This window comes from Panthera leo, chromosome B3 (assembly GCF_018350215.1).
Source record: "Panthera leo isolate Ple1 chromosome B3, P.leo_Ple1_pat1.1, whole genome shotgun sequence".
In the NCBI taxonomy this organism is placed as follows: Eukaryota; Metazoa; Chordata; class Mammalia; order Carnivora; family Felidae; genus Panthera; species Panthera leo.
The window spans coordinates 132,600,244-132,628,145 of NC_056684.1; the positions used below are offsets into that span (position 1 = coordinate 132,600,244).

Sequence of the window (27,902 nt, forward strand, 5' to 3'; positions counted from 1 at the left end):
GAAGGGGCAGCTGAGCAAACACTTGAAAGTGCTAGGAAGCAAGCTTTGTGCATGTCTAGGGGAAGAGCACTGCTGACAGAAAGCAAAGCATGTGCAAAGGCCCTGAGACAGGAACACACCTAAATGAGGAAAAGCGAGAAGGCAAGGGTGGCTGGAGCAGCATGAGCAGGGACAGGGGTGGGGGTAGGGGGAAATCGTGGGAGAAGGGGAGGGACCATTTAAGGCCTTGTCAACCACTGTAAGGACGCTGGCTTTTATGCAAGTGAGATGAAAAGTCACTGGAGGGTTGGGAGCAGAGGAGTGACCTGACCTGATGCACGTTTAAAAAAGATCCCTTGAGGGGCACCTGGGTGGCTCAGTTGGTTAAGCATCTGACTTCGGCTCAGGTCATGATCTCATGGTTCGTAAGTTCGAGTCCCACATTGGGTTCTCTGTGGACAGCTCAGAGCCTGGAGCCTGCTTCAGATTCTGTGTCTCCCTTTCTCTCTGTCCCTCCCTTGTTTGCGTTCTGTCTCTGTCTCTCTCTCTCTCTCTCTCTTAACAAATAAACAAACATTAAATTTTTTTTTTAAAGATCCCTTGGGTTGAGGACAGAATTGAGAACAGACTCAGGGCAAAGGCAGAAGCATGGGGCCTGACTGGGAGCCCGGGCTGGTGGTTGCAGCCTGGACAGGGTGCTGACATGATAGATGTGAAATGCAAGAGAAAGAAGGGAGCTTGGGGTGATGCGAGGTTTTTGGCACAAGCAACACAAAGGGTGCAGACACCATTAATTAAGATGGAAAAACTACAAGAGGGTGGTTTTGGGGGGAAAGATGAGGAGTTAGGTTTTGACCATGGAGATGCCTATGACATATCCACGTACAGAGCTAAGTAGGAACAGAAAAATAGGAGACCCCTAGACACGATTTAAACGTCACTCATAGGGACTGGTTAAGTAAGTCACTGCACCAATACACTGCTGAAGGAATGGCCGTTATGAAGCATGTGATATAATCATACTAGTACGAAAATTTGTATTATATGAAAAAGCAAGTTGCAGAATGGTACGGTAGCATTTTAATGAAATTATAAATTATGTATGTAAGTATGTGCCTGTATATGTTAGCTTATATGCCCAGAAAAAAATCTGGATATATACACCACAGACAGCTAATTGTATCTATCTGCGGAATGGGATTGGCAGAGGGGAGAAAGGAATGAGCACATTTTACTTTATTTATTTCTGTATTACTAGAAATTTTCAATAAAGAACATGTATCATATATGTAATATAAAAACTAACAAAGATTGAAAAAATTTTACAGTGTTTTATTTTTAATTTTTATTAAAAAAGTGTTTTTGACGTTTATTTTTGAAAGAGAGACAGAGCCTAAGTGGAGGAGGGGCACAGAGAGAGAGGGAGACACAGGATCTGAAGCAGGCTCCAGGCTCTGAACTGTCAGCACAGAGCCTGATGTAGGTCTTGAACCCATGAACTGTGAGATCATGACATGAGCAAAAGTCGGATGCTTAACTGACTGAGCCACCCAGGTGCCCCTTTATTTAAAAAAAATTTTTTTTAATGTTTATTCATTTTTGAGAGAGATAGAGGGAGAGCAGGGGGGGGGGGGTGGGTGGGTGCAGAGAGAGAGGGACAGAGAGGATCCAAAGTGGGCTCTGCCCTGACAGCAGACAGCCCAACGTGGGGCTTGAACTCACAAACTATGAGACAGATCATGGCCTGAGCTGAAGTCAGATGCTTAACTGACTGAGCCACCCAGATGTCCCTTTATAGGGTTTTAAATGCTGCTTGGTTCATACACACGCCAATACTCTCAAACCCAGGCACATTGTGTAAAGGCTGTTCTCTGAGACAGGTAGAAATTTTCTGATTGCAGCTTTTGTCTGAGGCAGCAAGCAGGAGATCTGGGGTGACCGGCACTGGGAAGAGGAAGAGTGAACCAAGGCAACCGCAAGGGGAAGACAGGAAATAAGTCAAGGGACAGGCATGATACAGAGATTGAAAACTCAATCTTGGGCAGGATTGAACACATGTCTTTGTATGGCTGGCATAGGGTTTATCAGTTTCTTTTTTCAAGTTTTTATCGAAATTCTAGTTATTTAACATATATGGTTAAGTTGGTTTCAGGTGTAGAATTCAGTGATTCATCACTTACATACAACACCCAGTGCTCATAGCAAGTGCCCTTGTTAATACCCATCACCCACTTAGCCCATCCCCGCCCACCTCCCCTCCAGCAACTCTCAGTGTGTTCTCTATCATTAAGAGTCTCTTCTGGGTTACTCCCCACTTCTCTCTCTTTTCTCCCCCTTCCTCTATGTTCAACTGTTTTGTCTCTTAACTTCCACATATGAATGAAATCATATGGCATTTGTCTTCCTCTGACTTATTTCACTTAGCATAAAACATTCTAGCTCCATCCACGTCATTGCAAATGGCAAGATTTCATTCCTTTTGATGGCTGAGTAATATTCCAGTGTGTGTGTGTGTGTGTGTGTGTGTGTGTGTGTGTGTGTGTGTGTGTGTCTTCTTTATCCATTCATCCGTCGATGGACACAGGGGCTCTCTCCATGGTTTAGCTGTTGTTTATAGTGCTGCTGTAAACATTGGATGGATGCCTTTAGGCAACTTGGGAGCTCTTCGGTTTGGCATAAGCCTCACCACTCCCCATGACCTCACACACAGCCACAGTCACACATTTATGTCACTGGGGACAATGACTTTTACACTCTTATACTGACACGCATCGAGTTCCTTCCCCGGGCTATGTGCCGTATTCAGTTCTGCCATGTGCTTTGAGAGCAGGAATATTTTCCCCCATGAATTCTGCACATGTCTCAACTATCTGTTAGCCAGATTCATGTTCTTGCTCATGTGCATAAAAATTGAAGTGGTCACATTACTTTTTTAGTTCATACTCAGGCTGTAAATGGGTGAACTGTACAAATCAGCAGGCAATGGAGTCCTGACTTCTGATTTAATTTTCCTGGACTGATAAGAACTTTCCTTCTGCTTAAGCACAGAAGTAGCGCAAAGCTACCATGACCCAGGTCATTGTTCCGATGACTATGGCAGGGAGAGATGGAATCCTGACAACACAACACATGTGCCTATGCAGAGTGGATGCTGCTCACAGTCTGAAGGTGGGGGAAAGAAACCTTGGCAGGTAAAGACCCAAGAAAGTTAAAAATAAACTCAGCATCTCTTTTGCCAAGCAGCTTTCCACACATTAAATAATATCCATTCTAAGATGACTGTAAGTGGCTATTAACATAATTATTTGTTGAATGAATGAATAAACAAATGAATGCTCTACATGTGGTACCTCTTTATCTCAATGAAAAGAGAGCCCTAAATAGATCTCTGTGGAATTCTTTCTTTCAAAGTGGGTTTCAAGATCTAATGATGGCCCCCAGGCCGGCGTTGGGCCCTCAACTTCTGCGTATGGCACATAAAGCTATGAGAAACTTTACAAGACCTGGACGGGAAGGGGCCATCGCGTTTAACCGCACGTCTCCAGGGGGAAAAAATACTCTGAAGATGTACTATTTCCAATAATCATGGAACACACATTGTCTTTTAAGATTTGTTTCTCAGAACAGCAGAGATCATTTAGTCTGAGAGAACAGAGAGTGGCTTAATTATTTTTTTCTTCTTCTTTAGATTCTCTGCCAAAAACCACAGAGCAAAATGAAATGACAGTGTGGGTAGACAGCTGCTAAGTAATCTCTTTGTTGTATTTCTAATAAGATAGCTACATCATTTCTGTTGCTAACGTATAGCCATATTAGTTCTGAAATAAGCTATTATGGTTTTTTCCCCTCAGTGGACTCCAGTTGCAATAAGTAATACATCATTTATAATTGGAAATGCGTATCCTTATGAAAAAAGTTTGCTCCTTCTTGCTTAAACTTTTAAAGACTTTTGAGTATATCGCTTGAATTTGAAACCAGCAGCTTGATTTGCGCATGTCATTTGAAACTGACTGAGCACCTTGCACGGGTCAGGCTCTGGGGGTATCATGAGTAAGAAGGGAAGCAGGTGAGGGCGGGACTCTGAGGGAGACTCACTCAAGGGAAGGAGACTGGGAAAGTTGGCCAGGAGAGCAGAAGAGCGTGGAGGTCAAGGGCAAAGAGCATGGTTAGGAGGGGGTGAGCTTGTATGTGTCAAATGCTACGGAGAGCAACTAAAGCAGCCGCTGGATTTAGCAGCAAAGAGGCCATTGTCGAGCCTGGTCAGAGCAGTTACGGCGGCATCCCTGGGGCAGAAAAGAGGTCGCAGTGGACCGGAAGGGATTTGGATGTGAGAACAGAGGGGTGGGCATGGCCTAAACGCGTAGCTTCAGACAGAGTGGCTAACTGATGCACTCGGTCCACAGGAAGCAGACAGGGGCTCCTGTGGAAGGGTCTATCCGACACTGTGGGGCAGAGGGAACAGCACCTTCACCACTGTGGCAGGAGGGAAGGACTCGTAGTGGCAGGTCAGTGGTGAGTGGTGGGATCTCCAGCCTCCTCATCACCATGGTCCTTATGGACAACATACAGTAGAAACGCAGAGGGAGCAGAGAGTGAAAGACACTCCTGCTTGGAGAACTTCAATTTTCTTTCTTCCTTTTTCTTAAAGCCTGGGTTAAAAAAAAAGTGTTTTTAATGCTTATTTAATTTTGAGAGAGAGAGAGAGAGAGAGAATATGAGTGGGGGAAGGGAAGACAGAGAGGGAGACACAGAATACGAAGCAGGCTCCAGGCTCTGAGCTGTCAGCACAGAGCCCGACGCTTGAACTGATGAACTGTGAGATCATGACCTGAGCCGAAGTTGGACGCTTAACCGACTCAGCCATCCAGGTGCTCCTGGATTTTTTTTAAGTTGATTTATTTATTTTGAGAGAGTGTGTGCACAGGTGGGGCAGGGGCAGAGAGGAAGAGAGGGAGGAAAGAGAGAGAAAGAAAGAGAGAGAGAGAGAGAGAGAGAGAGGCAGGGTGAAATCCCAAGCAAGGCTCCACACTGTCAGCACAGAGCCCGATGAGGGGCTCGAACCCACGAACTACAAGATCATGACCTAAGCTGAAGTTGAATACCTAACTGACGGAACCACCCAGATGCCCTAAAACGTCAATTTTCTTAAGAAATGGGGAGCAAGGCCACTTGGTGAGTGTGACAGGGAAGATGGTGGGGCAGGAGCCCGACATAAGCGGCAAAGGTTTGAAAATACTCCTGTGGGAACCAGGAAAGAGCTGCCTGGAGAATGAAGAAGGACCCATGGCGGCACAGAGGCCCAGGTGGGATGAACGCGTTTATACCGTGTATCCTGTGTATACTGTAGGCACTCAGGAACCTCAGTGGAAGGCAGGAGACAGAGAGTCGAGCTGAGCTGTGGCTGTGGTTTTGCCAGGCTGGAGTGATGGAGGAACAGGCGGCGGGGGGTGCTGGGAAGTTGAGGGCATCGCCAAGAGTCTAGACCCTAGACAGGGAAGGAAGGCAGCCCCACATGAGCCTCACCGTCCGAGAAAAACACAGAGGGGGAAGGGACTGGAGGGCCTGATGAAGTTCAGATCAAGTGTAATGGGACCAGTACTAGGCCCGGGCCAGACGGGACCCTGCCCTGGACCCCACATTCTGGAAGGGCTCTGCTCTGGCCCTTAACTGGCTACACCCCTCTCCATATAACAAAGAATCTGCAGGATGGGCCGACCCGAGCCTACACCCTCCACCTTTGAGAGGACATTCCAGGTACCTGGGGCCCTAGGATGGATTCCCAACCCAAAAAGCCCTAGGCCCACGTTCAGTGCCTCTGTGGGCCTCTTCCCGGGGGCCTCCTCAAAGGGTGGCTGTTTGTAAGAGATGTGGATGAAGCTTGGAGTGAGGGATGCTGTTCACATAAGTGTGTGAGACCCCTTGCCACTGGGAGCAGAGCCAGGGGACAGGGGCCACTGATGTCCCATGTGGACCTTCAAGGAATTGATGGTTTCTAAATCAAACCTTTGCCTTCTAGCTTGTTACTAAAGTATATTTTTCAAGGTAGGAAGAGAGAACAAATTTAATAGCTTACCTTGCTTTACAATATATAGATAGATACGCTATATAGATAGATAGACATATGCACACACATACGCGTGGGATCCCACATGTACTTTTGTCCCAGGCGTGCCAATGTCAGGGGTATGCCTGAACGAGGGGGTCATCTGGGTAAGAGGTTGAAATAGGGATTCTTAGATTTCTGAGTCAACATGGCAGAGTAAACACTTACTGAAAATTCTCAGTCTGAGGCAACATACAGAAATAACAGGTAAAATATTTTGTGAAATCCCATAAGCCTTGTTCTGTTTATTTTCTATTTGCATTCTCTGCTTTGCTCTGTGCCCCTCCGGATTACATGACTTGGGCTCCCTCCCTTCTAGTTGCATTTGGCCGGCATAAGGTACCAGCAAGAGATAGGAGGGTATGAAGAGATAGGATGGGATATTTGTTTCCTGCTCCCTCCCTGTTTCGGGCCTGCTTTCTAACAGTGGCTCCTTCCCTCCAAACTCAGCTTCTACCAGGAGGCCCCTTGTCGCAGTGAAAGCTATCCCTGAAGGCCAATAATCACATCTCCTCCTGTGCGTCTGCAGGACTCGGTGTGGTTACAGCCTTCTCAAATGACCTTATTGGATTCTTTATTCCAGCCCATACTTCTGTAAATAGTTTCTTCATTAAAATCTCTTGAATTTAAGTATCTGAACGAGATTCTATTGTTTGCCAGGGCCTTGACTAATTGAAACCATTTTTAAAAACAAGAAAAGAATGCCTCTGTAAATGGGAGAAGAGAATGACCCTCAGTGGTAAGTAATGATTAAGACTCTGGGGCCTTTGTGAAATTGGGGTGGGGGTCTCGCGTTTCTATATCTGCAGAAGAAAGGGACTGAATATGCCCCACAGATATCAGCGAGTGGGGAGGGTGGGATGAGATTAGTTTTCTGTTATTTCAGTTGGGGTTAAGTCCCCAAATTACCTGCGACTAGAAATGAAGGCGAGATGCCTATACTTGACTAGCCACTGAGTCTGTACTGCTCTTGAGCTCAGAGACTGTTACTTCCCTACAGTGGGATTCCCAGGTTATGCTTAATTTATGGCTTGTTTCAGAGCTAAGGATCTCCAAACCACTCCTCAGAGGAACCCTTGTAAAACAAATCCATAGGGAAGTTATTGCCCTCCAGAAAAGAAAAGAAAATTACAAAATGTGTAAGGATGTGCAGCGTGATTCAAGACAGTCCAATGAGCGAGACAACTCACATCTGAGAAAGCAGAACAGAACAGAACACTCTGAAGAAGACTTCAAATCCTCAAAATCATAATGGAAGAATGGCAGGTATCAGATGAGGCTGTAATATGTAGAAGATCGTGGATAAAGTAAAAGAAAAGGCCTTGGGGATGGAATACACAACACGGTGACTAGTTAACAGTACCATACTGCATATTTGAAAGTTGTTACGAAAGGGGACCTCAGAAGTCCTCATCACACGAAGAAAATAATTTGTTATAACTATGTAACATAAGGAATGTTAACATTGTGGTGATCATTTTGCAATGTGTACAAACACCTAATCATTATGTTGTATACTCGAAACTAATGTTATTTGTCAATTACACCTCAATTAAAAAAATGTTAAGGTTATGAAATATAGAAGAGATAGAAAGAAAAAGGAACCAACTGAAAATCTTGGAATGAACAAATATAACTGGCAGGTTTGACACAGCTTAAGAGAGATTTAATGAGCTGTAAGATAAAACTGGAAATCTCCCAGACTGCAGTACAGATATCTAAAAAAAGAGAGGGAAAAACCAAAAGGAAAATTAAGGAGACACAGGTGATGTAAGGGAAAGCAAAGACCTTAAACTGAAAGAAGTTTCAGAAGGAGAGAAAAACTGGAGGAGAAAATATTTAGTGCTGCAAATATCAGATTAAGGGAGAAAAACAATATGTGCATCTCACATGTATAGGAAAAAACATTCAAAGAAGCCCAGTGCCTGTTTATAATGGAAAAATTTAGCAGATTTAGACTATAAGGGATTTTTCCTTCCAGCAAAACCCTATATAGCAACAACACACGAAGTGGTGAGACTTTAAAAACGTTCTTATGAAAAGCCAGAAATGCAATATGGATGCCACTAAACATTCCTACTACCTAATATTGTATCAGAGGTTCTAAATCGTGGAAAACAGTTATCTGGATGTGAGATTTCAGAGATGATGCATTTCCTGTAGCGATCCAGGGTACGGCTAAGGGAGCAGACAGCTGAAGTGATGGAGGTGAAGGTCACTGAACTGAGAGCGTGGAGGAACTGAAGAGCTAAAGTGCCGGGGAGCCCCCAGATGATGTCAGGGCGTTGGGCCTGGGGGAGGCTCTAAGTGATTCAGGTGACGTGGAGGTTGGTGGATGACAGTGCAAAAGAGTAGGGTTTGTCACAGGGTAGGAAATGATGGTCTCCAAACAGCATCTTGCGTCTTGAGCCGTGTTTGCTCAAAAGACCATGTGAGCAAAGCTCTTAGGAAAGAGCCCAATGCCACTTAAAGCAAGAAGGCAGATGCAACGTTTTACTTGCCGGTTAAGGATGCGGCAAAGTTCATTTATGATGGGGGAAAAATGATCAGAGATGTCCTCTGACAGTCTGAAGGAGGGGAAAGTGGAGGTGGGTCCGAACAAAGGAAGATCAAAGTGGAATGGGGATGAGGCAACCGGAGAGAACAGAGGGGCTTGTGGTTTTAACCGGATAATAGGGCCGTGAGCCTGGTGGGATTAGGCGGGACCACGTGGTGTCAAAGACAAAGCCCTCTCCATCAGCATGCTGCAGCTTTGCCAACAGGAGAATCCATTATATGGGTTTAGAAATGGAACACAAGGCCTCTTTGAGGCTACAATAGGAAGAAATGGAAAAAAAAATATACTGACCTCCAGATTAGATCCACTAAGCATTAATGACAGATTTTTTAAAAAAACATTTTGAGAGAGAGAGAGAGAGAGAGAGAGAGAGAGAGAGAGAGGCAGGCATGTGTACATGGGAGAGGGAGAGAGAGAATCCCAAGCAGGCTCCTGGAGCTCGACTCAGGGCTCTATCTCGTGACTGTGAGATCATGACTTGAGCTGAAATCAAGAGCCAGACGCTTAACCTACCGAGCCACCCTGGCGCCCCAGCAGATTTCTCATTTAACGGTGCCCTTGTACCATACTATAGTTCACACTTACCACACATTCAACACAGGCATGCCCACATTTACCAACATTAGAAATCGAGAGGAATTAGGATATGTCATTAAAGAATGTTTCTGGAACAAATACCAAAGTCTTACAGATAATGCATGTTTAATAGAGGGCTATAGACTTGCAATCTGGAAATAGCAGTCAATGGGTTAATTTTCTATGGAAGCTGCTTGAGATATTTTTATTTCACAATTTCAACGACGTTGTTTTATGCTTTGTATAATTAACCTCAAGAGAAATAGATTTTGGAGACCAACCTCTCGGTTGACCATTTAGCTGCCCCCCAACAAGCAACTGTCTCCATTACATCTGCCTTATCATTTCCTCTGATGCACAGCATGGCACACGCAAGTCTTAGGAAGCATCCCTTTCAGTAAGGAACAAATATCAAAATAAGCAAGGATTGGCATCTGTTAGCCTATGAATCTGGACTGTTAATTATGTAAGACAAACATGATGTATTCAAGAAAATAGTACCCATTCATCTGCTTTTTTTCAAAATGGAAAAGCACTACATTTAATTTGTGGTTCTCTGCATTTTAAATAGGCAACTCAATGAAGCAATAAATGTGTTCATAATGAATAGATTTTTCTACATAGGAAACTCTTAATGGCAGTAGCATAACTGAAGATTTAACCTGGTGAACATAAAAGTAAACAACAGAAACACATAAGGATAATTTGAATTGGCCAGAAAATAACATTTCAGCAAAAGAAAAAAAAATCACCATTGTTGAGAGTAATTTTTAGGTTGTGATATAAAAATGCATCACTGTGTAAAAAGATAAGACTGCTGTAATTAAATTACCAGTATCTAAAATAAGATACAGCTCTCTATGCATCCTCCCTCTCTCCTCATAACTGCTGAGCTTGGTCACTCTGGTGAGCCCTCTGGCCTTCCTATCTCTTCACCTTCTTCCTCACGCTGCTGCGTTTTTTTCTTCTTTCTTTTGGTCCTTTCTCTAAACTCCCACTGTTCTCCTACTCCTAAACCTTTTCACTGAGCATCGTGGAACCTCTACTTCTAATTAAACTAATCTATGCTAATGCCCTCCCTACATCATGCCTTGATTGGAACTTGGTTCCCTGTTGGAGACATGGTTTCCTTCCACCTGCTCTCTAAATCTCCTCCCCTCCTGACTCTTCTGGAGCCTCGCTCTACTGATTTCCCCCTTCTCTCTTGTGTCGTTAATCTTCCCTCTTGAATGGGCTCCTCTCCACAGAATCATAATAATCTCAAATCAATCCCTCTCCGTTTTCCCACCTCCCACACCCTCTGCGATCTCTTCTACCAACCCTCTCCCCTCTCTTCAAGCTGCTGGAGCCTACCACTCCACAGACATTGTTCTGGGTACGGTCAATGATTCAATAACTTCCTTGTTGCTAAATCGAAAAGATACTCTTAATGCTCATATTACTGACCTCCTGACAGCACTGGTCACCCCTGATGCTTCCTCCCTTCTTGAAACTCTTCTCCCTCGGTCTCAATGACCCCATCTGTCTCTGGACTCCCCTAATTCTTTGGGTGCCTTTTATCCCCGGTTGGTGTGCCCTATGGTTCTCTCTTAGGCAGTCTTCCCTTCTTGCTTAAATCCTCTCTCTGAGAGATCTCACTCAGCCCCTGGCTTCAGTTGCTGTTCATATGCTGATGTCCCTCAAAATCTATGTCTCAAGTCCAGATTCACCTCCCCGCCAACTTTAGAACTGCAGATCCAAATGAGGAGTGGGCATCTATTCTTGGACAGCCTGAAGGTGGCCCAAATGGACTCCATCTTTCTCCTTTTTAAATTAAAACAATTTTTGTTTTTGTTTTTAAGAGAGAGACAGAGACAGAGACAGAGAGAGAATGAAGAATGAGTGGGGGAGAAGCAGAGAGAGAGGAGGAGAGAGAATCCCAAGCAGTCTCCATGCCCAGTGCAGAGGTCAACATGTGGCTCAATCCCACGACCCTGGGATCATGACCTGAACCAAAATCAGGAGTCAGATGCTTAACTGACTGAGCCACCCAGGTGCATCGTCTCCTTTTTAAAGCTGTACTTTTTATGTTCCCTCTGTCAGTGAACATTGTCATTACTCCCAAGTGCTAAACCTGAACTCTAGATTTGATCTTGATGCCTACCCCACTCTTCTCTAATCACAACCAAACTATTTACCTAGATCTGTAAACTTCTCCATGCAAAATATCTCTTACATCCATCCACATTTCCCCAACACCTCAGCCATACCATAGCCCAGACTCCATCAGCTCTCTTTGATGGCCACAATGACCCCCAACCAGTCCCCCTACCCCTAGATATGCATTCTCTATAGTCAGGGAGATCTGTCTAAAACACAATCCGATGTCACTCTCCTTTCTTAAAAACAGTCCAAGATTCTCCATTTCCCCTAGGAGGCCCTAGCTCCTGATCTAACAAAGCCCCTTGTAATCTGGCTGCTGTCCTCTAGCCTGGCTTCATAGCTTGCCTCTACTCTGTGCTCTAATTACACTCGACTTCTTTTATTTCTGCAATGAAGCCATGAGCTCTCGCATGGGGATCTGTACATGCTTTTCTATATATCCAAAGCAATCAACCAACCTCTCTTCTTTGTCTGGCTAACTCTTATTCAACCTACAAGAATCAGTAGAGGGCGCTTGGGTGGCTGAGTTGGTTGAGCATCTGACTCTTGATTTGTGGCTCATGATGCCAGGGTTCTGGGATCAAGCCCTGCATCAGGCTCTGCGCTGAGCGTGGAGGCTGATTGAGATTCTCTCTCTCTGCCTCTGTCCTTCTCTCCCACTTGTGTGTTCTCTCTCTCTCTAAAATAAAGTATACATATTAAAAAAAAAAAAAAAGAATCAGCAGAGACATTACTTCCTGTGGAGTCGTCCTTACACAGGGCCAAGTGCCCCAGCAATGTGCTCCCGTGTCACCTGGTGCTTCTCCCATCACTGCGCTTCCCACACTCCATGGGAACTACTGTTTAACTGTAGGTGACCATTAGTCCTGTGGGCAAGTTCCACGTCTGTCCAGTACACCACACTGTCCCTGCGTGAGCCCAGGCCCAGGTGTGGTAGGTACTCAATATACACTAGATCTGTGGTTCTCAATACTTTGTGGCTTCAGGATTCCCTTACACTCTTAAAACTCGAGAGCCCTGAAGAGCTTCCGTTTTTATAGGCTTTATCAATATTTATCATACTAGAAATTATAGCTGAGAAAATTTCAAGATATTACTTCATTAAAAATGACAATAATTTCACTGCATTTTTAACCAAAATAACATGTTTTTAAATGAAAACTAGGTAAATTTTCCAAAACAAAACAGCGAGAAGAGATTTTATATTTGTGCAAGTCTTTTCGATATATCGCTTAACAAATTACAGTTAGGTTCTCGTATCTGCTTCTGAATTCCCTTTGTGGTGGTATGATTGTAGTATGTAAAGAAAAATACAGTTTACACAGACATGTAGCTGAAAGGGTAGGAGTATTTTAATGGTCTTTTCAGATAATTGCAGATATTCTTTTCTGATGCTAGACTGTAACTCAATATGTGGTAGTTTCTTAAAGGCTGGCTGCAATGTAGAATATGAAACCATATCAATTAACTTTTCATACTTTGTTACATTAAAATCCAGTGGTATATCTTGTACTTTCAATAGATCTTTTACCCAAGCACAATTTTGTAATATCATGCATTGGTTATCTGAGAAATATTAATTCACTGAGTTACACAGATCTTCTAAATGTTAACACCTTTCATTATACAATATAAAAAAAATCACATTTGTTAATATCACCATTGAATTCACCAGAAAAGTCTTTACGTATTGAGAAACTGTCAAGCTCACAGTGGTGGATACAAGTTTCCCAAATTCTAATTTTCACTTGAAAGCTTGAATTTTATCATTGGCAACAAACACTGTCAGTTGTTTTTCTTGAAATGACAGGCTCACATCGTTCATTTTTGAGAAAATGCTGACCAAATACTCAAGTCTGAGTAACGATAGCTTGTCAGTCATTCTTTCAAATAAAAATAGTGTTTCATTAAAACAGTAGCCAGTTCAGATCTCAACTTAAAGAGCTTTTCCTGGAGACAACCATTATGCTTCGGCATGTAACCCAAATGCTGTACAAATACTTCCTAGCATATTAAAAAGATGTGTGCTTGAGGACTGAGATTTAATTAAATAATTTTTTTTTTAACGTTTATTTTTGAAAGAGAGAGAGAGTGCGGGCAGAGAGAGAGGAAGACACAGAATCCGAAGCAGGTTCCAGGCTCTGAGCTGTCAGCACAGAGCCCGATGTGGGGCTCAAACTCACAAGCCATGAGATCATGACCTGAGCTGAAGTTGGACGCTTAACCAACTGAACCACCCAGGAGCCCCTAGTAAAATAATTCTTATTGCTTCACCAAGGATATTCTTTTTTTTTTTTTTTTTTTTTAGTGTTTATTTATTTTTGAGAGAGAGAGAGAATGACGCGGAGAGAGAGTGAGCATGAACGGGGGGGGAGGGGAGCAGAGAGAGAGGGAGACACAGAATCCAAAGCAGGCTCCAGGCTTCAAGCTGTCAGCACAGAGACCGACACGGGGCTTGAACCTGTGAACCCCGAGATCATGACCTGAGCTGAAGTCAGACACTCACTCAATCGACCGAGCCACCCAGGCGTCCCTCACTAAGGATATTCTTAAGTGAAACTGGCAATTCCCCCCCCACCCCCGAGGGGCAAGGTGATGCAGAACGAAATGATTACGAGCACAGTTCTGTGCTACTGCCTTGATTCATGCTACAGACCGGGAGAACAGTTCCTGTGGGTTCATCTACCACAGCTTTTGCAGCACCGATGCAAATGTCAGCAGTGTGAACCAAGGTAAACAGTGCCTGAGCATCAGGAAAGTCGTTTTAACCTCACACACCCCGTCGGGCATGGATCATCTGTAGAGGGCCTCTGGGCCAGATGAATGACACAAGGAAGGAGATACAAGCCAGCTTGGGTGCCTGCGACAACACTGCCCGGGGCCCTGGCTCTCCCCACCGGACCTCCATCCTGAGCTCCTTCCGCAGAGCTCATTCTCCTGCTCTTTAATCTGGGGCTTTTTGATTGCTGCCTTCCACACAACCCTTGGTTTTGCCTCGACCCTGGGGTGCTGACACCTGTGCGTTAATAAAGTCCTGGCTGCAACTCAATTTTCTGGCTGCATTTTTGTTATTATTTCTGGGACCCGGCTTTGGATATCAGCCCTCTGGCCCCAGGCCCCACGATAAGGAGTAAGGCAAATCCTCCTCGACATTTTTTTCTGGACCATTCTGGGGTGGACTGTGCAGGTTTACTTCTCCCTAGCTCTGTCTCACACTGTGCACACTAGAGGAGGCAGGATTAGAGGGATTAGGGATTTGGTACAAAAGGATATTGTTTAGGAAGATACCTAACTTTGGAGGTAAAACAAAACTGTCTTGCTGGTTGTCTTCTTGAAAGATAAGATGAAATATTCTTTTACTCTTGCAGATACGGGTCAAAATAAAAAAAAAAAAATCAAGTGGTCAATGAACATAGGCTAAAAGAAATGCTCAACATAGAACAGTTTTGAATTGTGTGCTCATCCATTTCTCTTCCATCACTACTTTCTGATTATGCATCAGAAGTTCATCCAAGTATGAGACTTTCGTAAATGCATCTTTTAAATATGAAAGTTAGAGTTGGGCGTGTACAGGACAAGGTATTTTTTTTTTTTTTTTGCTGAAAACAGCTTTCAGCAAATAGCAAATTATTTAGAAGCAAATTAATATGATTTTCAAGGAGGTCTGTCCCATTGAACAAATCATTTTTTATCATTACAAAAGAAATGCTTTCTTCTCTTGGCATACCTCTTATATTACTTTTCTGAGCATTCTTGAACTAAGGCTTCCTTGTACTTTGAACAGCCAAGCTCTATCACAGTAATGTATCTGTGTGAAACAAACCTCCAATATTTCTAAGAGTCAGTGATAGAATGAAATGCCTTTCATGTCATTGCTCAGCTCTCTTGCAAAATGAGCCCAGAGGCTTAACTTCAAGGGGCTTTGGGAAGATATCTCTCTCTGCCCCTGTCAGTGAGGGGCACTGTTGTAGGAAAGCAGAGATTTATGGGGTGATGGTTGCTCAAAGGCATGTGAGGTGTATTCCATGGAGAAGCAGGCTGAAGATGGAGAGATAGAGGCCAGTCAGGAGCCCTAGTCCCAATGGTGTGTCTATGGGACAAGGACAAGGGATCTCAAGGGTGGCTAGTTTCCCATTCCTTCATAAACAGGAATATACTGATGTCCTACATGAGGCTGACCTGGGTCTCCAAGACACTGAGAGGCAGTTTTGCATAGTGAGGGTCTTGAGTTTTAGAGGCAGACCACCTGGGTTTGAATATTGGCCCCATCATTTATAGGCTGAGTGACCCTGGGCAAAGGAGTTTTCTAATCTGTGCTCATCTGGGAGAGTTGTTATAAGGCTGTAAAGATACCATCTACATAAGGTGCTTAGCATAGTAGCTGGCATGTAGCAGGTGCTTAACAAATGACAGCTATTATTATTCACATTATTCTTCTGAAAGCATAAGCTGTGCATCTCCTAGAAGGAGAAGAAACAGATCTAGGACTTTTATATTCTTTTGCTACCCATCCCAGGGAGAGGATCCTGAGAAAAAGAAGATTCTATCAGATCTGTCGGGCACCAATTAAAGAACACGCCGCTCTCCATCAGGAGGATTTACACCCTCACTGGGAGGCACATCTCTAGACATGAACATCTGGATTCGTAACAAAGAATTATGAGAAGATACAGTCTTGTTGGGTGAAGAGTCGGGAGGATACCAGCCGGTGTCAGGTCTCAGTCAGAACTCTAGGCCTAGAGTCCCTTGATCTCCCCAATTTTGATAAACTTCATCTCTACTCTGCTTCAAAGACTGACCTTCCACGCTAGACCAGGGGCCTTGTCAATGACACAGAACTTCTCTACGTATGAATTATCCAGTGTCAAGATCCAATCCACTGTATACAGCTCCCCACTCTTACAGCTCTATTGCTCTTTGATTCTCAAGTTCTTTCAGCATCTTTTGAGACTCCTAGGACCCTGACCATTCTACATTCTCTTAGTCTTCAAGTACCTGCCTAGTTTTACTTTTTCTCTAGTTGGCCTAGAGTCTATGGTGCCATGCCTTTAGTTATATGGACCATTATCCTCAATGCTCCACCTGTTCCTTCTTCTAGCCCACTCAACCTACAAAGCCCAAACCTAGTACTGATCCAGTCATAGTTCCTCAAACAGGTTTTGGATCCCATTCCTCCCGCCTCTTAAGGGACTTGGCTCCTTCGGTCATATTCCTCTGCCTTCACTTCTACTTATTATTTCTTTCTAACACATCTATGTTATGAAATATCTCTCTAGATTCCAAATTCTTCTCTAGCATCTTAGTCTTCAAAAATAGTTTTACACCAGTTCCCTCCACTTCCTCCTCATCAATTCACTCCCTAACCCAAAAAGCAAGCTGGCCTCTGTTTTCATGATCTTATCCAAACTGCTTTTCTTGAGGTTGGTCATATCACCAAATCCAAGGAATCCTCTTTAATTGGCATGTCCAACTGCTGACACTGCTTCCTCTTCTAAAGGGTATTTCCCTTTTACATATCCAGGCTGCACCGCATTCTTCTCACTCTAGAGACCCTTGCAGTGTGACCGCATTCAAAGCTAAGACTTCCACAACTCATAGGATTCAGAAACTGATACCGTGGACCTTAGACGTCTCTGCTGACTGGAGACCCCATATGCACACTGGTTAAGAAGGCAGACTCTGAACTCAGATAAACCTGCATTCCAACTCCTGTCTCTGCACTGACCAGCCATCCTGCCATGAGAAAGTTACTTCACTTAAACCTCAGGCTCCTCAACTACAGAATGGGGTAATTATATCGCCGGTATCCACCTCTAGAGTTCTCCTGGGGATTAAATTAAATAATGCATGGAGAAGCATATAATTAACACTCCATAACGTTAGCGATTGTTGTTATTACAGGATTCTCTACCCAAAACTCCCGAAGGAACTCAAACTTCAACTCAAATTACAAAATCAACTTAATGCCCTCATGCTCCTCCTTCATTACAGTAATCATCATAATAGCTTCTGTCTCTCAAGGATACATTTTGACAACTGATCTGTAAGTTAAATATTAGTGACCCTATTTCATATATATATATATATATTTATATTATTTATATATTTATATACATATATATATATATATATAAAACAACTGAGGTTTAGAGAAGTTAATTACTCTGCTGGAAGTGACAGGAAAATGACAGTTACGATTCAAACCCTGGCCCTTCTGACTCCAAAGTTAATGCTTCCTCGCTCTGGTAAACCACATCAGTGTTGGAGTCCCAAGCCAAAACCCAAGACCTTTATTTTGGACTTCTTCCCGTCTCTCTCAGCTATGTCGTGTGCTGGGGAACTGGTGTTCATGGGAGAAAATTCCCTGATTTGTAACACTTGCTGATTTCCAGCTCCCAAGGCGATGTCACTGAATGTGAGCTGAGCAAAGATGGGCAGAACTGGCATGGGAGCCCACATGGGCCGGCTCTGGCACACCGCTGGTTCCAGTGAGCCCCCAAATCCTGTTCATTTGGATCCAGATAGTTTGATTGAAAGCAATTTGCCAGAAACAACTTAGTCAAAATGACGTTGGTGAAAACAACGTGTTAAAACGATGTGACTAGAAAAGAATACCATTCAGCGATCGGCTACACATGTTTTCTCTGTTCTACTCTCTTCCTGAGTGACTTAATTCCGGCCAATTATTGTCCAGGATGTCCAAGCAGAGGCTGTTGGTGGTAAGGTCACAGCCTCTGCAGCCTCCAGGCCTCTCGGTCTTCCCTGTCTGGGCTCCAGGTACACAGGAAACTTCCCATTCCTCGGGGGCCAACACCTCCTCGCCTCCCTGTCTCCGCTCGGGCCTGGAATGTCCTTCTGTCCACCCCATCATCTCTGCCTGGCTGACTCCTCTTCCTCATCTTTCTGAGTAGGGAACTGCCACGGGGGATACTCAACAAACTAAATGTCAAACAGCGAGAATTAAGGTGGAATTTTGTACGCGTCCAACGACTGGCAGACTGCTTCAACACGTTTTGCTAGTTTTTCACAACATATGGTATGACCCTATTTCAATAGCAAAGAGTACACACGGATATAGAAAAGGATCTGGGAACTTAGTCTCCAGGGGTTTTAGCAGTGATTTTCTAAATAACAGGTGTGATTATGTGAGGGTTTTTTTCCCCCCTTTGGTCTATAGTTTCTGTAGTAAGCATGCATTGCTTCTATAATAAAAAAAAGCCTATTTCTGTAAGATATTTTTATTGTTAATGTCTCTGTATTTCAATTGTTCACTACTGTAAACAATTCTGGACTGGCTGCCCATTCATTGGATAGAAAAAGAGCTTGGAAAATAATGAAAAATGGGTAATTTTTAAGACCACAGAAATCATCACATGGTGTACAAAAAACCACCAGAATGGAAGAAACCAGACTCCAGAGAGGTTCACTTTCAACGGCAGTGTGATTTCAGCAAGATTATTGGGCTGACTAAATTATATTTGGCCAAATTCTATGCTATTGTTAACTCTTCCTCCTTGAAATCTTTTATGATTCTTCAGATTTTTGTCTTTTTCATTTCCTTTGTTACCAGGTTAAGGAAACAACCAGATTCCTTATGGTACACAGACGTGTTGTGATCAGAGCTTTACCTAATTCTTGGCATCCCTCTTGCTGCACTTTCCCCTTCACCCCCTTCTCCCCAGTCACCCACTGGCCAGCCCCGAGCTCCTTGCTCCAGTAACGCAAACTCTATGTCCCTGAACACGTCATGTGGTTTCAGTTCTCTATACCTCTGTACGAGCTGCATTCCCTGAGATGCCTTTAAAACACACACATGCGCGCACACCCAGTAATACAAAGCAGTTACTCACACTGTAAAGTATTCCTGTTAGTCCTATCTGCCTTATGGATATGACCGCGTCTTCTTCACTCGGGCATTTGGAGTGTCTCCAGACCTCTCGCACCCCAAGTATGGTTTGCACACCCGCAGTGTCAATATTCCTTGCGAGCTTGTGACATATGCAAATTTTTCAGGCCCCACCACACTATCTACTGAGGGCAGAAACTACGAAGATGGGCCCCAGGAAGGATGTTTTAAAAGCCCTCCAGGTGTCTCTTAAGCACCTAAGGTTTGAGAAGCACTGCTCCAGGGAATCGGTGATGTTGGCTGAATGAACGGAGGGTGAAGAACCTGGAACGCTCCTTTACGTTTTTTTAAGACCTACATTCATTCCAAGCTTTTGCTTTTGTTGATGTCAGTCCACACACATTTGTATGTTCATGAACAAAATGAGTAACCAACCTTTTCAAAATGTCCAGTGAAATTTTACTTAGTTATTGGCTCACTTTGGACAATAAACTTTCTCCTCACGAATGAGACAGTTAACGTAGGGCTTCATTTATTATTATTAGCTATTGTTTAGTAGCTAACTCTGCGTCATGGTTCTGAATTTTGGTTGGAGGAGCGGAACCCCAGGGAGTTACAGACACAGTGTCTTGCCTAGTACCCCGCAGCAATTTAGTGGGAGGCCAGGCTCGGACTAAGCAGCTTCAGAATTTCCATTTACGCTGAGCCCATTGAGTCACTCACAATGCTGCTGTTCCTTCAGGTGTATCACAGTAATTAACTTGGTGGAGAGACCTTGGAAGGTTACAGTAAACACTTTATTTTGTGGTCAGGCAGTTAAATGTGTAAAGGTCCCTACCCTCTATCTGATCGTCACTTAAAGGACATTCCTATCGGGCCAGAAGTGATTTGTTAGTGCCGTAATATAGGCAGCCTTTTCACATCTCCCTCTGTAGCTGCTGGAATCTTGGCTCTCACCCAAATGCCCCACTTGGGTTTTGTTCAGGAAAGATTTTCTCCAGCTGCTTTATTTGTTCCACGATTACATGTATGAGCTTCCAGAATGTAGGAGATCACAAGTCAAATGGAAGGCTTCAGTTCCCAATTCACCTAAAGAGATAAAATTCGAAACCAAGGAAACAACAAAACATGGCTAAATGAAGGGCTAAGTGTAAATGAGACTGAACAGTATTCCTACTAAAATGTCAGCACACGCCAAAGCACAGAAGGAAAATAGACGCTGTGGGGGTAATCAGAGTATCCTGTGCTCCACTTACGGTCACTCTTGCAAAGGGATTCATATTTCTTCTTTACCATTTACAACTTGAGGCAAAGCAAGCGGACAAAAACAAAAGAACTTCGTGTTTAAAAATCAACAAAAACTTGCACGGCCGTGTTCATAGCGGCGTATGTCACAAGAGCTAAAAAGGTGGAGGCGGCCCGACTGTCCGTGGACAGATGGATAAACAAGTGTGCTGTCCACATACGATGGAATATTATCCAGCCTTTAGAAGGAAGGAAATGCTGGGGTGCCTGGGGGGCTCAGGAGGTTAGGTGTCTGAGGCTTGATTTCTGCTCATGTCACGATCTCAACGGTTCGTGAGATGGAGCCCTGTGTCGGGCTCTGTGGCAGAGCCTGCTTGGGATTCTCTCTCCGTCCCTCTCCCTCCCTCCGCCCCTCCCGTTAGCATTCTTTCTCAAAATCAATAAATAGTTTTTAAAAATGGTTAAGATCGTTAAAAAATAAACAAGAACAACTACATAAACTGTCCTAAGGATTGAAAGAGTACATTCAGATATGACATTTGGGCATCCTGGAGATTGGCCATCATTCACACTGAGAGCCTGGGGATCGAGATGAAGAGACGCAGGTCTGAGGGGAAAGGGCGGCTGGTTACTTGTGACAGATGGAAGAGTAAGTGAAGACTATGCAGATAAAGACCTATGGGTCGTAGGGCAGGAAAGGAAGATGACTGTTAGCATAAAAATAGAGGCTGACCCCCCACAAAAATCATCAAAGGCCAACGACATCTGGAAACCTAAAAAGCAAAAATTTGAGGTCTCACGAATCTCACAATATATACTGGAAAGTATTTCAAAGTCCACAGTCCAAACATCAGTTCAGCTTCAAACACATCACACACACTTGTCAGTGTCGTTAAGCCACACGGTCTCTCTACATCACAAACGGGACAGCTGATGAATGTAAAGAACATCAAACACGGTGAGACCTTCAGAATGTTGCCCCTAATCAGTGAAGATGCTCTTATCTGAAGCAATCTGGACCAAGAGCCAATCGGCTAATTTTTTAAAAGTCTGTTGAAAGGGAGGAAACACATAAAAAACGGTACCCAAGGCTGTGGATGCTGCGGGTGTTGCCATCAGATCCCCCAGCTGCTGGAACTGTTACCTGCTGAGAGTTCAACTGAGAAGTTCAAGGGGCTCACCCCCAGCCAGAGGAAGTTGCCTCGCTAAGGCTGATGGCCCCCTTTCCCCAGGGGCAGCCCACACCCAATGCCTGGTCAGTGCAGGAGGACAAGCACCGATCTCTCTGCCACATCTCTGTGCCTTAGTTTCCTGTATTTAAAATAAAGAATAATATTTGCCTCACGGATTATGGAGATTGAGGGATATGGTGCAAGTTGCACAGTACCAATCACATAATAGATGCTCAATCAATGCTGGCAATATCTATTTTTATACAGTAGAAGAAGCTGTCTTATCCAGTTCACCAGCTTAAAAGAAGCTTCCACTCCCATATGCAAAGCAGTCCTGCAGATGCCCAGCACTGGGTGGTGAGCCCAGCATTCCCTGCGGCATTGGTGCAATTCACTATCTGTTAACCCTGCCTCCCCGGCTCCCGTACAGGCCTGGGTCCAGAAGCACCTTCAGCAAACCTCCTGCACACTTGTCTCTGTCTCGGGGTCTGTTTCCCAGGGCCCAATCTACACACATCCATAACTGAAGTGTTTAATTTTAAATTTGAAATATAAGCCTGCATTTGTTCCCTGAAGCTGTGGTTTATGTCAAAGCCTGCAATCTTTGAGACCAGGTCCATGGATCAGCATGCCTTCTCCTCTTTCTTATATAAACTACACTGGAAATGAATTACCTATGATTTCCTACTTTGGTTTCCTGAAAGTATGCAAAGTGAAAGACCACTAGAAGGCAATCTAGATGTGGAATCCCTCTAAATATTTTTTTTACCCACCCTCCCGCCCTGCAATCTAACAGTTATTTCACCCACAGCTAATGTGACAGCTTTTTCTAAAAATTTAAAAACTAATAAAATACACATTACATAATATTTACCTTCTTAACCATTTCTTTTTTTTTTTTAATTTTTAAAAAAATGTTTATTTTTGAGAGAGAGACAGAGCGTGAACAGGGGAGGGGCAGAGAGAGAGAGGGAGACACAGAATCCAAAGCAGGCTCCAGGCTCTGAGCTGTCAGCAGAGAGCCTGATGCGGAGCTCGAAGTCATGAACCGCGAGATCATGACCTGAGCCCAAGTCGCATGCTTAACCGACTGAGCCACCTAGGCACCCCTGGCATAGGTAGGTTTGAGAACAAGCAACACAAACAGGTTTGGGAACAAATACAACTCAGTTTGAGTAGAAGTACAGGAGTGTACTAGAGACAAGCCTCCCAATGACAAGCAGTCAACATGTTATGGGCATCTGCAGGACTGCTTTGCATATGGGACTGGAAGCTTCTTTTAAGCTGGTGAACTGGATAAGACAGCTTCTTCTACTGTATAAAAATAGACATTGCCAGCATTGATTGAGCACCTATTATGTGATCGGTACTGTTCAACTCGCACCGTATGCCTCATTCTCCATAATCCGTGAGGCAAATATTATTCTTTATTTTATATGCAGGAAACTAAGGCACAGAGAAGTACTCAAGCAATTTATCCAAAGTCAAACCACTAAGAAGTAGCAGGACTGACATTTTCAAGTTGGTGTGAACCAAAGCCTGTCCCCACTCCCACCAGCCACACTGGCTCTCCAAATGAATATTAAATAAAAGGGGCAAAAGGTTAGAAATGTAAGAAGAGATCCTTCGTTTTCTACTGGCATTGTACAAAATGACAAAAATATGTCACGTTTATTTTTTTTTTAAGAGTATAATTAAACAAGGAATGCACTTAAAGGATCCTCATAACACAGGAGAGAAGGCAGTGCAATCTGCAATTGTTATTTGTTTACATAGGAATAATTTCGGTTAATGAAAGACGGAAGTGTTAGGCAGCATTTGCAAGGAAAGAACTGAAGTCAGACGTTTTAATTGTGCTCTCAGATGAATACCTACACAAAATAAGGTGGAAATTTTATAGAGCATATTAAAAGCTAAGCGTGTTACATCTCAAGATAACTCTTTGAATTAAAAAAGAAAACAAAAACAAAACAGAAAGCCAGCACATCTAAAATAATTCAGTCAGCTAGCAAGTGACTAATCAAAGATGTCTCATTACAACCAACTGCACCAACACCCACGTAGAAAACCCAAGCTATAGTTTTTTCTTTAGAAGTATTTTCCCAAGAAAATAAAGCATGAATTTGTGGTTGTCTTTTAAAAAGAAAAATGAGTGACATTTCAACACAGATACAGACAACATTGTAAGCCAACATCCCCCCGCCCCACCCACCCACCCAAAAGGAGGTATATAAGACTGCCAGATCGTAATGAGTAGAAGCAAGCTCTGTGTAAGAACCTATGGGAGGCTGGCAGAGAGAAGGGCCCTCGTCTTCCCGGGCCATGTGGCAACTCCCTTTTACAACCTCAAGCAGGAGGCCACTCATTGCTCCCCAAGATGTCCAGGACACTGACATATGTGTGGCAGCAGAGGAGACTGCCAATAGCACGGCACAGCACAGCCCAGAAAGGCTACCTGTGCCATTCGGCTCTTTTCTGTACCAACAATCCATGAAATGGGACATCAACAGACACACATCTAAGACCCAGGCGCGCTCCCAGATATGCGGGGGCAACTTCTTTTTAATGGAGCCATCTGACCTCCACGCCCATTTCTAGGTGGATGAACACCTTCCTTGGACATCAATCCCAAATTGATGCAATCATCAGTCCCACACTTGCTCTCCCCTAGTGTCTGTCTCTGTCACACTGAATGGAGCCACCATTCACTCAGACGACCAGCACAGAACCTGGGAGCCCCTAGTTCCCTCCACTGCACATCCTATCACTACGGTCCTCTGGATTTGGATGCAAAACCCCATTTCATGCATCTGCTGTTTCTCCATTCCCGTAGTTTGGGGCCTGAACTCTTGCAAGAAGACCTCTTCTTAGTACTGATCAGATTGGCCAAGGGCTCTGACACATAATCTCCTTATTTACTGGGTTCCCACTTTTATCTAGATACCATGTTCGATTCCTTCATCACCCAGGGTAGACTCTCTGGGAAAAAAATAGGAAAAGTGATGGGATTTCCCTTAGCACTTACAGAGGAATTTTTAGCATCCCACTGAGAGGCAGAAAAACATCAGGTAACACCAAAAATTCGCTTTTAGCCCAAACACAATAGGCCAGCTGATTCTCAAGATCCTTTTAGCCAGTCAAAAAACTATCTCCTGGCAGTCTCTCTTAAACCACGGTGACTCATTCTGGGTCAACACAGAAATACCTCCTACATAATTTCTCCCAGGTAAGATCTGTAAGGATGCTCCTGGGGCCTCCGGCACAGTTGCCTCATGGAATCTTCCCAAGAGCATCTGTGCCGAAGCATAGACTGCAGCCCCGAATCTGAATCCCACACTCTGCCACTTGGTAAGTGTGGGCCTTCGGTCAAATTGCACATTTTTTTCAGAAAAAAAAGAAGATAATGGTACTCACTGATAAATATGGCTTGTTAAGTTTAACGACAATAAACATCGGCTGAGGGCCCTGCCTCCAGCACCTGGGACCGAAGGTGAAAGTTCCAGCTCTACCCTAGAGTTTCAGTCTAGTGGGGCAGAGAGAGTACAAGAGGGAGGAAAGACCGAGTGGGGATGATGGAGAAGAATTGAAAGAGAACTCGTTGAAAATGAGGTAATTAGGTACAAACCCGATGCCTGATACCTGGCTCACTTAATAAATGCCTTTTGGTTGATTTTTAACCCCTCCATCCCACTAAGAGGTCAGTTAGGTCAGCTGTGACTGACCTAACTTTTCTTTTATCTTTTTGAAAGTTCACATATATAAAATCGCCAACAAAATATCTGATGGTCGCTGGCTCCGTTTTTGGGAGAAGCTCCCATTTCCCTTTAAGATGCTCCTCTCTGATGGCTTGTTATTTCTGGCACCTGCTCTTACAATCATCCACGTGTACTGTGTAATTGGTGCTCACTGGTTCACTGGGAAACAGTTTTCTCAAACTTCTTCCCACCTCCATTAAGAAGGTTCCTCAGAGAAGATACGTTCTGAATTGATTTCTAGACAGGAAAAGCTTGTAGTCTGGAACGCAGAGAGAAAATGACACCTTTTGATTCTAACACTTCATGATTTTTACCACCGTACCTCATTATCTTACACGATCTGTTATGTTACACAAGAGAGGAAAAAGGAAGTAGACACCGGAAACAATAAAGCGAGAACCAGAAATTCGGATATCCAACATCTGTTCATGGATAAGAAATGAAATGAATAACTTGGTTCACAGTTGCTTCTACGTTCTGGACAGTATCACAGGCAGCAAACAGTGTTTTATGTTATAAGCTGTGGTGGTTTTAAGCCACATCTGCAAATTATTTAAGGCCTAATAGCCCTCCCTTTAAGTGCGGGCACTGGGATTTCCTCCACGCTCTCCCCCTCCTGGCTCATTCAATCAGCCCTGACGAGAGAGCCTCCTGTAAACAACAGGCACTAAATAAATCACCAGGTGTCTGAGTGAGCCACCCTGTAAGCGAATCCTCCGGCCCCAGCCAAGGCTTCAAATGACCGTGACTCTGGCCAACACCTTGAATGTAGCTTCTTGAGAGGATGTGAGCCAGAACCACCAGCTAGGCCACTCCCAGATTCCTGACCCACAGGTACTGAGATGCTAAGTGTTTATTGCTTTAATCTGCTCAGTGTCAGGGTCATTTGCAGTGCAAAAATAGATAGCCAAGACTCAAATCAATAGGGGATTAGGGATAGGGTTTTTGTCATCAGGATAGCATAATTTCCTTCATTAAAAAACAATTCCCTCAATTTCTTTTCTCTGGAGCACAGAATTGTGAGTGGCAAGACAACAGAGTTAATGCTGGTTCTATTCCTTCCCTGCTTCAAGTCTCCCACCCCCAAAAAGAAACTACAGTTTGAAATACTGGAACTAGAGAACAAAAAGATAGTGGTGGGTTGTAACTTCTTAAAAAAACAAACAAGCAATTTAAACAAGGTATATGGCACATAGGCGAGTCATAATGAAAGCAAATGACTCATTACTAAATTGTAAGAATTGGGCAAATAGAGCAAAGTAATCCTAGACAACAAAGCATGGGTTTTGAGCGTTATCAGAACTAGTGATCAGGGCGTTCAAATAATTTCATTTATTTAAAAATATAATTTCTTATGGGTAATGTGAATCAGTATTTAAAGTTTCAAGGTATCATATCTGCTACCAAAAGAAAGGACATTTTATTATTTATCTCAAAATTGGGGTTCATTTATTCACAATCATTTACACCTAATTTCTGCCAGAAATTACCCTAGGGCTTGGGAATGAACCGACAGAAACTATCGTCTCTGACATCCAGGAACTCACAGAAGGTAGACAAATGTGTCTGCTGTGAACAAGACCTATGGGGAGATTTTAAAATGTGGATGCACATTTCTAGAAACTCAAATACCAAAGGCGGGGGAGTGGGACCCGGAGATCTCCATGTTTTTAAACTCATAATCGATTCCAATGCTTAGGCTGGCGTCTCTCCACCGCAGGGGTGGACAATAATAACAGTATGGCCCAAGTCACGGGGATGAGAGGTACAGGGAAGAGAACAGAGTTCTCTTGATCTCTGATGATACTGTAATAGTGTTGTAGGGTGACACATGGTAGCAACATTTGTGGTGAGCACAGCATAACCTATAGAGCTGTTGAATCTCTATATTGTACACCTGAAACTCATATAACATTGTGTGTCAACTATATTTCAATTTTAAAAAATAGAATTTAACCCATTTATTCGATCATCAAATATTTACTGAACACCTGATCTGTACTGGAGGTGCTTGGTGCTGGGGGCGGGGGGTACTACCGAATACGGGAAAATAGGCACCACGAGGTCAGGGTAAGAAGGTAAGAGCTGGCCACATGAAGGGGAGATGATGGTCCCTCATAAGCGGAGGATACACTACCTTTAGGGAACAGGGAAGGGGGAGCACACAAGGAACCCGACCACATCTTCAAATTTGGAACCATACTACATGGTAGGCTTGATGATTAAGTTAAAGAATAAAGTAGTAGATTCATGCATTCTGAGATTTTCCATTGGAAAGAGACCTAATTGTTCCTCTACTATAATCCTCTCACTTCAAAGATGAAAAACTCTAGATGTTGACCCAAGGTCATGTAACAAAGACAGGCACAGAACCTAGTTCCTGTGACTCCAGTTCTAATGTACTTTATTCTTGACTGGCTCCTCTCAGGAGTAAATGGTGTCTTCAAGAACCAGAATGAGGCCAAAGTATATTTCTCAATTCTAAAAAGCTGTGTCATTACTATAGCATACTATCTCAGAAGCTATC

The 27,902-nt window shown here is 43.7% G+C and overlaps 1 protein-coding gene across 7 annotated transcripts in view; it reads right to left on the reverse strand.

Moving 5' to 3' along the window:
- The window catches only part of EFCAB11 (EF-hand calcium binding domain 11), a 156,385-nt gene that overhangs the window by 38,006 nt on the left and 90,477 nt on the right, over positions 1-27,902 (reverse strand). Inside the window, exon 7 of one of the 7 annotated variants that reach the window (XM_042944054.1) lies at positions 3,617-4,628. The exons of 2 other annotated variants lie outside the window; for them this stretch is intronic. In XM_042944054.1, the coding sequence (XP_042799988.1) occupies positions 4,486-4,628 (143 nt within the window). In that variant the 3' untranslated portion in view covers positions 3,617-4,485. Of the gene's footprint in view, positions 1-3,616; positions 4,629-6,163; positions 6,186-19,748; positions 20,293-27,902 lie in introns of those variants that run through there. 4 more of the 7 variants (XM_042944065.1, XM_042944067.1, XM_042944055.1 and 1 more) reach the window with 4 other exon arrangements.